The sequence below is a fragment of the Streptopelia decaocto genome (assembly GCF_964273445.1).
Source record: "Streptopelia decaocto genome assembly, chromosome: 6".
Taxonomy (NCBI): domain Eukaryota; kingdom Metazoa; phylum Chordata; class Aves; order Columbiformes; family Columbidae; genus Streptopelia; species Streptopelia decaocto.
This window is the reverse complement of record NC_138660.1, coordinates 34,584,470-34,596,843: the sequence shown is the minus strand read 5'-3', so window position 1 is coordinate 34,596,843 and position 12,374 is coordinate 34,584,470. Positions and strand designations below refer to the sequence as shown.

Here is a 12,374-nt window from a genome sequence, read left to right as displayed (position 1 = left end):
TCATTCCCCGTATGTTCCTGAGAAGATGAGGCTCTCTATTGCAAACAGACTAAATTCCAGGAAGAATTAATGAATTACTGCTAATTGGAGAGCTAAGTGAATAGGCATAGCAGTGTTAGGATTGCTATTATTATATAATTTAAATATAATTTCCCAGTAATTGATATTAATGAATGAGTCTATTACACAAGTCATAACTGATCTTGCATCACCTGGAAATGGGTATATGGAATTGGTGTGAGAGGGAGCCATGTGGTGTATGAAGTAATAAAAGGGATTCCTTGCCATAACATAGAAAGCTATACTTATTGATTTCATATTTATGGAGCTAGTCACCTTCTGATCTAAATAATACATTTATAAAGCTAAGAAAGCATAAATAATTCTCAAGCTAGTCCAGTTATTGAAGGACTGAACTTTTACTTATGGTTCCCTCCAATTTCTGAATGATGTCTCTTGTCCATAGGACCATTGATTCTCTGTACAGAGAGCTAGTGGAAGAAGGATTATTAATAAAAGCCAAGACTGTGAATCTCTCCGATTATGTTGGTAAAGTACACATTTTACAGATAATATGGTTTTTAGTCTAACCAAACCACCAACTGTTCAACGTTCAGTGACCCCTATTTCCAGTCAAGAATGACTTCAAGAGTAATTGCGCTTTCAGGAGTTTCCAACTTTAATATCTAAAGCCATGTATGCAAATCAAGTCTGTCTCTGCAGGGTGCTTAATTCCTTTCACTTCTGCTGCTGAAACCAGGGCCTGTTTGTAGAGCTGGTGCTTAGCTCCAAGCACCAGCACCTGGAAGCCTTGGATGTTTTTGGATGCCACAAGCCACTCTGAGGTGAAGCATCCTTTAAGGAGCACTGGCCAGGCATTGGCAAGACAATGCAAACCTATCAGACTAGGGATCATAATCCATTCAGAATATTTCCCAGAGGACAGCAAAAATCATTACTTCAGCATTTGTCCATTCAGGAAAGAAGACTCACCCTTTTACCTCCCGCTCTCTGACTGGCCCTGAACTCTGAGCAGTGCTTTGAGGCATATCTGGCCCTCGATTTGAGTAAGATGTGTTTCTGCCCAGTTCTGCATTTCATAGTCCTCTTGCCCAGTTTCTGTTACCTGCAGCTACAGCAAGACATGCTTGCCCTTGCTGTGCAGAGAAAAATAAGAACAAACAACACACTTGCAGGCTGCACTGGTATCTGACCCCATCTCCAAAAGCATTTGGTGATGTACAGTAAAATGACAGCAACCTTAGCAGGAAGAAGAAAAAAAAAAAAAAAAAAAGCAACCAAACTGTTGTTTTAAAGGCCACCATTATTTGAATTTGCAGACATCCAGAAGTCACAATGCCTCTGCAGTATGTATCTGCACCAGAAAAATCTGCGTTGTCATACAATCATCTCTAAATGCCACGTTTATATAAACTCTTAGAAGCAGCAATTACTGCCTTCAGAGTCTTTACCTACTCTGTTGAAGAATGAATTAACAAGTATTCCACCCATTTTATGCTTATTAAAGATCACAAAGTAAAGTAATGAAATATTTTCATTATTCCTTCATTCACCCAACCAGTACCATCAAGGTCACTTTTGTCCAGCAAACATTCCCTACCACAGATGTTTTGAAAGCATGTCTTAGCCTGTAGATAATAATTAACAGCTGGTAACATCAAACATGGAAGCAGGCTGAGATTGCTTTGGGCCATCTCACCTTGACCCTGAGGTCTGAAGCCTTGGCTCCTCTGCAGCATAGAGCAACACAAGGGCTGCTCCAAATTATGCTGGGAACATTCACTTCCCAGCAGAAGATGATGTTGGGCACAAAAGTGCAGAGTCTGGTGACATTCACCTGGCTGCCAGGTCCCCCACATGTACCAGCATGGCTGCTGGCCCATGAAGACCAGGCAGCAAGGAGGTGGCTCAGACTGGCAAATCCAGCATTTTCTCACTCAAAACGCAGTCATTCTTCTTGAGGTGCCAGAACAAGACACAAGGGGAATTTAAAATTGGCCTAGGATTTGGACGTAACTTCTTTTTTCCCCCCCATCAAATACCCAAAACCCTCCCTCTTTAAGGTTCACAAGCAAAGTGTGCAGAAAAATAAGCCCTCATCTACTCAGCTTCTACAGGGCTGAAATCTAAGGAAGGTCACTCACTCCCAGGTCCTGGGGAAAGGACAAAGAGCAAAATTGTGCTACACAGTGAGCAAAGGCACCAAAATGTCCCCCCTCTATGACAAACCGACATCACTGAACTAATTTTCTTGGTGACCTTATCTAAATTAGTCAGAGAATATCCACTGTGATTTATGTTCAGTTGCAATTAAACCCTTTGATGCCTTCTAATTAAATCTGTGAAGATTAATTCCTATCCAGTTCTTCTGATTTCTCCTTAAATAAAAGATAAAACCTGAAATGAATTTTATTCTTCAGAAGGGAGGGGGCCAGTTGCACCAGGCTTGTCTGCCTTTTTGCCCCCAAATCACAACTCCACTGTCTCTTTCAACCATTGCTCATTTATCTCTGCTCCAGAGAGCTCTTGTGCTTTCCTTTTATATCTCCCATAAAATAATATACGATTGTTTTTCAATAATATTCACTCTGACATGTATTTTATGCTAAAATATAATCATTGACTACATTGTCACAACTAGCTTTCCTGGTTGTGGCCCATCCTTCTGAATCTTGGTTCTCTAATGTGCCTTGCATACGGACTTTGACAGGGCAAGCAGTGTGATTACGGCTCTGCAACAAGAGCTGAGGCAAGATTAGATAATTAGACTATTTGAGTTCATGTTGGGGATTTGTAGTTTTCTTAGGTTGTTTTGTGGAGTGTTTTTTTGAAGAAAAATTATGAACTGCAAAGCAAAGAGCCCCACCAAGTTAGGTGACATGCTTAAATGTCTAACATAGCAAGAACCTGAGGTGTGATGCAGCCAGAAGAAATGCTTGTTAAAATCTCTTTTATCCTTTTTTGAAATCCTTTTGATAGAGTGTGGTTCACTGGCATTGCAGTCCTGCAAAATCCCAAATCTAGAAATCCTTTGCCAGCAGTGTGATTTAAGGTGCTACTAATGATTCTTCTCCACAAAGTTTCTTTGAAAGGTCACTGGAACACCTGGTTACCACTGAACACCTTACACAGTCTGGAAGGGAAAGTCCAGAGTGCGTTTAACTTAGTTTGCCTTTGCAGTTCACCTTTCAAATTTCTCAGGGCTACATTCCACAACATTGCCCTGTGTGAGTCCCTGTCCCTTGACGCTACTGGGTTTGCTGACAGCACATTATATTGGTATTCTGTGGTAGTTTTTCATTACTTGAGTTATGCATTTTATAACAATGCAGTGTCACATTTATTAAGCCCACGCTTCCTCCCTACAGGCGAGTACAACTACATGAGGACCGCACTTCTTCGGGCAGGTGTAGAGCCAATGGCCTCTCTTGCACATGTCAGACAGCTAATAGCGCTGTATGGAATATTGCCATTAGGTAAGAGCACAGCAGAAATTACTAGAGGGCAGAACACAATGGCTTTGCTTCCTGTCAGTAACATGCATTTTTACTGGCTTTGACAGGACTTGATTAATCGTAATCTAAAACATTTTGCAGTATAATTGTTTTTCAATTAAGCCTTCTGAGTGAAGACCGTATCATTTTAATAGTGCATAAAGGAGCTTGCACATGCAATTGTCAGGTATTGCATTTCCATACCGTCTCTGTTTGCATGTTAACAGTTAGTGAATGGCAGCACATAAAAGGAAATCACTTGGGAAAGATAATAGCTAAAACAAGCTCCAGTGATCAAAATTAATCAAGTTAAGGGAAGGGCTAAGGTTGCAATTTACCTTTTACAAGCTGGCTAATGTTACTCAGTACTACACAATACAATCATTTAAGGAATTAGTCTGAATACATTTTGTACATCAGAGAGAACACTTTTAAAATGCCCTTGCAGTTTTAATGCCAGACCTAGCCAATATCTAACCAGGCTTTGCTGGGTCAGGTTGTTTGCTTTTAACATAAAATCTATCTCATATTTTACTTGGGAATGGCACTGAGCCAAACTCTAGTGATTGCAAGAAGTGCCTGCCTCAAGGGCCTCTACTCTTGCATCCTTTTCCATTCCCGATTGTATTTCAAGGAGATTTTAACTAGGCATATCCTCCCCCAGGCTGTATCATTGCCTGCTGATCCCCTTTATAGGGCAAAAGAGCTGATGTCTCCCTATATTACATGCTGGCAAATGGAGCAGAGATGACACAGAGCTGCTTTTCTGTCCTCTTTGCACATCCTCCAGAATGACCAGTGCTCAGGCTATTCTGTGCATACATGCCTTGGGCTCTCCTGAGGCACTTCCCAGCTCCTCCTGTCCCAGAAGTGGGCTCCATTTATTGTAGAAAGCTTGGTGCAGTAGTGTACAAGTCTGCTTCATTTGGATTTCAGGAAAACTGCTCCTTCTACCCTACAGTTCCATCTGAAGAGTCAGGTTAACAAATAGGGTGCTAGCAGCACCCCTGCCTTCAGCCTAGATGGGGCTCTTCCCATCTAAAATGCCCTCAGCTGGTTTTGGGTAAACTCAAGTGTTGGCTGCAAGTTTGACCCCAATTAGCTGAGAGAGAGCTCAGCAGTTACCTCGGTTACTCTGCACTGACCACAGTGTGGTGTTTCACATATAACTCCAAGGTTATGTTTTAATACCATCTAGTCTGGTGAAATCAAGCTCCAAGACACCCCCAAGGCAAGAAGAAAGAGAATCCATTAAATTTCTGCCATTTATACAATTACCTAAAAATCTAGGGAGAAGAGAATCTGGACTAGTTAAATAAACAGAACATATTTGCAATAGCAGTTTGAAAAATGCCTCAGAGTTTAAAAAAAAACACAAACATCTTGCATAAGACAAAAAAAGGCACAGGGATGGTTTAACCTTTTGGGTGATATGTTATGGGTGACATTTTACCTAATTGGTCTCAGAACTAATTAATCATTATGTAATTGTGTATGCATAGAAGTGAAAGTTTTTCTCAAAATAGTCACCTGATGGTGAGGAAAGGTCCAGTTTAAATGCCATTGAGGAAATTGTAAGCAGCTGAAAGGAGAAATAATAGTAGAAGATATACTTCATCTTTAACCACAGAGGAGTCTGCTGCTCCCCTCATAATAAATCTATGTGTAATAGTAATAGATTGGTATGGAACGACCAAACATTAATAAAACCTGGGTGGCTGACAACTTCACTACATCCTGCACAGTGCCGAAATAATGGCTTTCATCTTAACACTCAGTTCCTTGTCATTTATTTGGGACATTAAGCCATTAGGACACAGGCAGCCTTATTGGATTTGTTTTTAAATACCATTCTTACCTAGCTGCCTCTCTTGACCCCCAGAACTTTTCCAGGCTAAGCCATGGGCTCCCTCCACAGCCCATCACTTTTGGGGCTGGTCTCCCCATGAGTCCCATAGTCTGACAGACACCTGTCTCAAAGAACTTCAGAAGCAGTGGATGCTAACCCAGATTTTTCCAATCTGGCTTTGTAACAACCACCACAACTGACACAGGACATTTTAAGGTATCAAGGCAGTGTTGTTAGTGGACTACCAGTGTGTGTAGATAAAGCATTTGACATTTCCTGCTACTTCCATCTCTGGAGGTTCACCTGTACTCATACAGCAATAGAGCTGCAGGGAAGACAAATTCTATCACCATCAACCAACTAAAACTCCCTCTGTGGTTCTGTTTTCACTGTGCAGATGTTTCTGCTGGGCTTTCCCAGGTGATGGAGCATATTTCTTAGAGCCCAGAATGAATTTACCTGGAGCAGCCATAGGGACAGATTTAGAAATAATGAGTAGTCAGTGCTGCTGGCAGAGCAAGTGAAACATAGCAACCCTCGCATTTGCTCACCTGAATAAAATGAAGGGAACAGAAAAAGATCCCCCTCCTCCTGACAGATAGATCATACCTGCTCTGCGACATGCAGCTGCCATGTTCCAGACTGAGGAATAACATGAGCTCCTGTACATGTGCTAACACTACACTTGGCAAGCATGGATAGAAGGGATATAAGTAGCAAAGGATTTTGGAGCAGAACGAGCCTAAGTGACCACAGTCAGAGTCTCCAGTGCTCATCGAGCAGCAGTAACATTTAAGAGGAAAAATTACCCAAAAAGGGAAATGCAGGCAGAAGTTAAAAGGAGATAAAACACAACACATGGTAACATCTGGTTTCAAAATCACTGACAAACACAGCTCCAACAGATAGTCCTGTTAGTTTGTTTTCTGAGGAAGCTGGAAAGTGTCATTTCAGACAGCAGAAGGAATTCTGTTAGCCCTACATGCAACATGAACCCTTGTCCTGTTGCAGAAAGCGAGGACCTGCTCTGATAACAAATGCAAAGCTTAAAGCCAAGGGTACATCCTTAACTCTGCCTCTGCCCGACAGCGAAGGAAAGGCAATTGTCCCTGGGCCAAACACCAGGCTTGTCTGTCCACTTAGGCACCAGCAGAAGTTCCATTTCAGTGCTCTTATTCTGTGTCCATCCTCACAAATTTACCAATTAACTACCTTTCTTTTAGCTAACATAGGTTTAGAGCCAAAGTTTGCCCATCAGAAGGTACAAATAAGGATGACTGAGTTTTGCTACGAATGAGGATTTAAATGTGCTACAGTCACAACTCTGGTTATACAGAATTGAACTCAAGAACACTTGTACCATATTAAGGAAGCCATGAATTCAAACTGTAAATTATTTACAGTGAAGAAAAAAAAAAAAAAGAGAATAATTTCATTACCTTTATGACAGACTTAAATGAAAGCAATAATAGTGCCTTATGACTTTTTACAGGTTCTCAAACAGTCCATGAAAAGGCTCCTTTGGTGAAAGCCTTGTTACTTGCTGGACCCAGTGGCGTTGGAAAGAAAATGTTGGTCCATGCCATCTGCACAGAAACAGGAGCCAACCTCTTCAACTTATCCGCTTCCAACATCACTGGGAAATATCCAGGCAAGAGTGGCCTACTAATGATGCTTCACATGGTTCTCAAGGTACCGTGTTTTGTGTATTTCCCTACACGGCTGGTTCAGTTCATCACATCTTTTGTGGAACAAATAGGGAATTGAGTTGTATGTCCTCTGTACCAAGGAACATAGGTACCAATCATATGAGGGAAAAGCTGCCCAAAGTCCAAAGAACTGCCAACCCAATTTGGAATTCACTCCTTGCTTTTGAGTTTCCAAAATCACTTGTTGACAGCCAGTGTGTGCACCACTGCGAAGGATATAATGCCCCTTGAGAAATCACTCTTAGTAGCCGTATTTTTTACATTAACATTTGTGCAAGCTTTGTGTTACCTTGAATATGAAAAGCATCACAGAGAAAAAATTCTATTCTCTGTTTATATGTGCATTAGTCAGGAATGCTTGCCATGCAGCGTTTAATCAAATACTACACGGGGGGTGGTAAAAAATTTCCTCTCTGGGACCGTTGCTGTAAAACAGCTCTCCCCTATGCAGCTCTCTGTTTACCTATCAGCAAGTTTTTCAAAAGAGGGAATCCTAGTTCAGGATTACATTAGCAGAAATGTATGAGAAGTCTGGAAATGAAAGAAGGCATATGAACTGTGAGGAACATATCCCAAATCCTCTTTAGGAAAAAAAAAAAAGACACTATCCTGGCAGGATTTCTTCCACATTTTAAGTCCTCAGCATTTCTGCTGAGGAAGGAAGCTGGTAAACATTTCCAGACAAAATACTCTTAGAAAGAAAAAACACGGCACATACACTAGAAAAAGCCAAATACAGTATTTTTCCAGTGCCAGAGACCTACTAAAAGACTGAATTCAAATTGTCCTTCCCTGGTATTTATCAGCTGTATTTTATTAAATCCAGTATTACAACAGGTTCCGTGACAGGTGCCTCTATCCCACAAAAAGACAGGTTTTGCAGTTAAAAGCAAAGCAGTCCCCAAAGACCCCATTTCTCACTGGTCAGAGCAGCGCCTGAGGAAAAGCCACAGTGCCATGATCACGCACCTTTGATGCTGTAACACCAACACTGGGTCTAGCGCTCCCTGAGACAAGCTCCCGCCATTAGACTGAGCTCATACTCCCTCTGCTTGGCACATTTCACCCTTCTCCGCTTAGTTTCTCTGCCCTCATCAATAGCAAAACACGTCTGGCTGCAGGCACAGCACACACCAGCCTTTCCATCATCCAGTGCCTGCTAGAGCACAAGGCCTTTAAACATAGGAGAAAGAAGGGCAGCTTTTGTGCTCCTATAGAACGTTCCAGCTGAAGATATCAATATTTTTGGTATACGCACATATATAATATATACAATAACTGGAAAATACATAAAACGTGCCTACACATTAGATGAGTATATATACACATACTATGTATATATGTACATAACTCTACATATAGGTATATAAAAAACTTTACATTTTTCCACATTACTTAAAAACAAGTGGAAACATTATCCAACACCTCCCCAGAATTACAGGGAGCAGTCCAAGCTTACTTCTCTACCGTAGCTCTTACAAAAGAAGCAATGACACTTTGGTAAACCTCCATGAGTTACCAGTATGGCAGTTGCTCGCAGTCAATCACGTGGAATAAGGGCTGTCCAGGCACTTGCTTATCAAAAGGTGACTTGTTCCAACTGCAACAGCAGTACTGCTTCAAACTCTGCTCCCCTAATAACAGAGCAAACAGCACACAGAATCTCTTTCCAAGGGATGCTTTATCTGCATACTCATTTCTCTGCAAACTCATATTGACAGATCACTGGCCTTGTCTTAGCATCATTCAAATCAACTGTGTTTGATTTTCTTTCCCAATTCCTTCAGGTGTTTCACCTCTGTCCCTACCACCTTTTGTCCCCATGGCCAAGTCACCGATTTATCCAATCTGCTGATGATTTTGAGTCTGATTCTGTAGGTTCTCAGAGCCATGCTGGAAGCAATTTCTCATCCACACAGACTCTCAACTCTGCCATTACCACCCCTCTTTCTTTGGTCTTGACAGCGCTGAATGTGTTTTATTTTCCCTGTCTCTCCAAACTCTCAAGTCCCTGCCACAGCCACCCACTCCATTTGCTCTGCCATTGGTTGCTGCTTCTTTACAACACCCAATGCTCCCATCCAGTGTCATGGTCCTGCACATGGGGTAGAATAACTCCATGCAACAGCACTAAGAGGTCCAGGCTGTAGCCCACTGACTAGACAGCAGCTTTGCAGGAAAGGACCGGGGGATTCTAAAGGACAGCAAGTTGAACAAGAATCAATGGCATGTCCATGCAAAGAGTCAGCCACATACTGGCCTGTATCAGCAAGAGTATAGCCAGCCACTTAAAGCTTTTAATTATTTCCCTCTGTCTGGCACTTATGAGACCACAAATGGACACTGTGTCCAGTATTGGGCTACCCTGTTACAGGATGGGCATTGACGAGCCAGCAGGTCCAGTGAACAAATTCAGTTGTTCCAGCTTAATAGAAGGTTGGAGTGAGAGGAAGATCTAACTGCTGTTTTCAGAGGCTTCATGGGACAATACAGAGAGCAGAGGCAGACTTCTCCCAGAGGTGCGCAGCAATAGGACAAGAGGCAACAGACACAAGTTGCAGCAAGAGAAATTGTTTATATGTTAGGAAAAAAAAGTCTGATGAGGAATCAAAGGATAAGCAATCTTTTATATCCTGATTTGCAGGAATCTACTGTTACCCAAGCTGAAACAAACACAAGAGCAACACACATTGAAAACAAATTCCTTGACAAGGGGGAACTGAACACTAGTATTTGCCCCCAGAAAAGTTTACTTTTCACCATGGTAAAAAAGAATCTGGGCTAAACATTTGGATTGTTCTAAGACTACAATATACAGTGGCACATAATAGCAGACAAGCTATGAAAGCAAATAGTATCCTGCAGCTGAGATGCAGTATTTAATATTCACAGCTCTCATCATAGTACACCTTGTTAAAGTGCCTTGCATGCAGATGATCACTGAAAGATTCGCCACATCTCTTTAATCAAACACTTCTGGTCATATTTTTTTACAAACAGTAACCTTGATCATTGTCCAGCAAGTTTTCTACTGCAGTTTTCCAGAAGTGCCTTTCTATAGAGTTAGTCAAGCAGAATACAGACCTTCCACTTAGAGTAGTAAGTGAATGACAAGAAACATGACAGTTCTTTTTCCATTATCTCGTGATCCATGTAACCATCATTAAATACAAAGATTTAATGAGTAAGGATTAATGGTGCTCTGTGATAAAGGTGAGTTAACCTTGTACTTTTGATTACTTACAACAACTGCAAACAGAGTTTCTGTAAGGACTGGAAACTCTGGAGAGCATAAAATGACCGTTAGGAAACTTTCTGTCCCATAACTGAGTGTTGGCTGCTGGCAGTTGTTTCATGGGAGACACCCTAAACAAGTGAACAGCATTGGAAAAAATGAAACTTTAATTTGTTTCAGATGCAAGAGCCAAATTCTTTTTTTCTCCTCCCTTATTTCAGGGAGGAGACTTGAAAGAGACATACCAGCCCTGATCCAAAAGAGAGGCTTGTGTGTTACTCAAAGCAGGCACTTTAAATGTCATACAGAGGAAACGACTTCTCATACCAGAACAGGAAAACACCAACATTTCAAACTGCCTATTCAAAGGAAATGTAAAGAAGATTAATATTGAATGGGAAAACTATTGAAAGAGGCCCCAAACACCAAGCCTGAGGACTTGTGTTCTCCACAAAGACACAGCAAAGCCTGCCAGGTCAGCTCTGCTTTGGAGTGAAAAGAGAGGATATCTGTCTCTAATATAGAAGCACTTCCCAGCAGTCCCCAAAACAAACTCATCCTTCAAGCATGAAAAAGAACATGCCAGGATATTTCAGTTAAGCCACATTTTCCATGTATTGATCCAGCCTGAAGTCAGTGGAGCTCTCTGCTAGCTTGTACCGACCGATGGCTTGGCTCTCCCATGTTCCCATGAGGGCAACTGCTGCAGTGCAACAGCTGGTGTAAAAGATGCAAAGGATAGTGAAGAATGCATAGAAAAAAAAACAGATCCAGAAAGGACTGAGGAGAAAAGATAGAATGCATGACTCTGTGACACAGAATTGTAAAAATGCAGGTAGTTCACAAGGCTTAACTCAGAGGCTATAAAAGCGACAAGCACTGGCCTTCGATTAGCAGCCATAAGGCAGCCATCAGGTTAATCACTACCAGAGCGAGACAACCTCTCTCGGGTCCTTTACCAGGGCTACAGCAGCACACAGAAAGCACATTGTACAAAAAGCCACACATGGGAAAAGTGTTATTAGTGCAGCACTGACCAGGCTAAAAGGTTGGGGAAGAGGTGGCCAGGAGGAAATGCCAATGGAGGAGTCGTGTGTGTGTATCAACAGCTCAGTGTGCACAGTGCAGCCACCTCTACTGAACAAGAAGTTCCACAGAGCAGCAAGCTGCTGAAACATTTCAACACCGTCATTGTTAAGGGACTTATCAGACTGTTTGGTTATGCTACATAGCAAGTCAGAGGTGACTATCAAAGTGTTATACCAAAAAAGGAATCCTATGGAGTTTAAAATTAAATTTTATAATCCCAGCATTTAGAGGCAACATGATTTTGAAGTCTGTCATTAATTTTTCTCCACTGAATCAGGTCCCTTTATTTATAACAACTGCTGTATTGTCATTTTTCTGGCAGGCACAGTTTACCCTGGTACACTGACAGAAGTCTCTGTATTTAGCATGTCCATGCCATACCAGGCTCTTCCATTACAGTTGAAAATTGGAAACAGTAGAGTCAGTTTTTCTTCCAGGCATCCCAGAGTAATTATTTTCTCTTAACACAGTTCAGCCTGCTAGAAGCCTCAGCCCTTGAAGTATTAAATATCACCAGTGCTCAAATATACAGTGTTATTTCTGTGACAAAGCAGCTTTACGCTATATTGTTCTAATGTCTGAAACCAAAACTCATCCTATTGGAAGACAGTATTTATAGTTAGTTTCTCTCTAACAAACCAGAATACAGTGGCATCATCACTGTAGCACAGGAATATTTCCCTGGTGAGGCTCCCACAGATAAGGTCTAATTACAGATTTCAGCATCTTGCTGCTTCAGAGCGTTTCTGTGAATCTAATCTATAGAGAATTGAGTACTTCTCAGCAATGAATTGAGGTTCCAGAAAAATCTTAGTCTTGAGCCTTTTAAATTCCATCAAAGCCTTCAAGTTTGAAGGAGCCTTGTGCACATCCCCCCTACAAGAATCACGTTTCTGCATTTTCAAGTATAGCAATTTAACTGTTAAACTCTGGCTCTCAAGTTTGGAAAGTTTAACCCAAAGCTTTCAAAAAATGCT

At 41.5% G+C, this 12,374-nt stretch overlaps 1 protein-coding gene across 1 annotated transcript in view; it reads left to right on the top strand.

The window, feature by feature from the left end:
- The window catches only part of DRC11 (dynein regulatory complex subunit 11), a 106,239-nt gene that overhangs the window by 79,846 nt on the left and 14,019 nt on the right, over nt 1-12,374 (top strand). Inside the window, exons 13-15 of the mRNA XM_082056418.1 lie at nt 467-549; nt 3,390-3,497; nt 6,857-7,056. Of these exons, the coding sequence (XP_081912544.1) occupies nt 467-549; nt 3,390-3,497; nt 6,857-7,056 (391 nt within the window). The remainder of the gene's footprint in view (nt 1-466; nt 550-3,389; nt 3,498-6,856; nt 7,057-12,374) is intronic.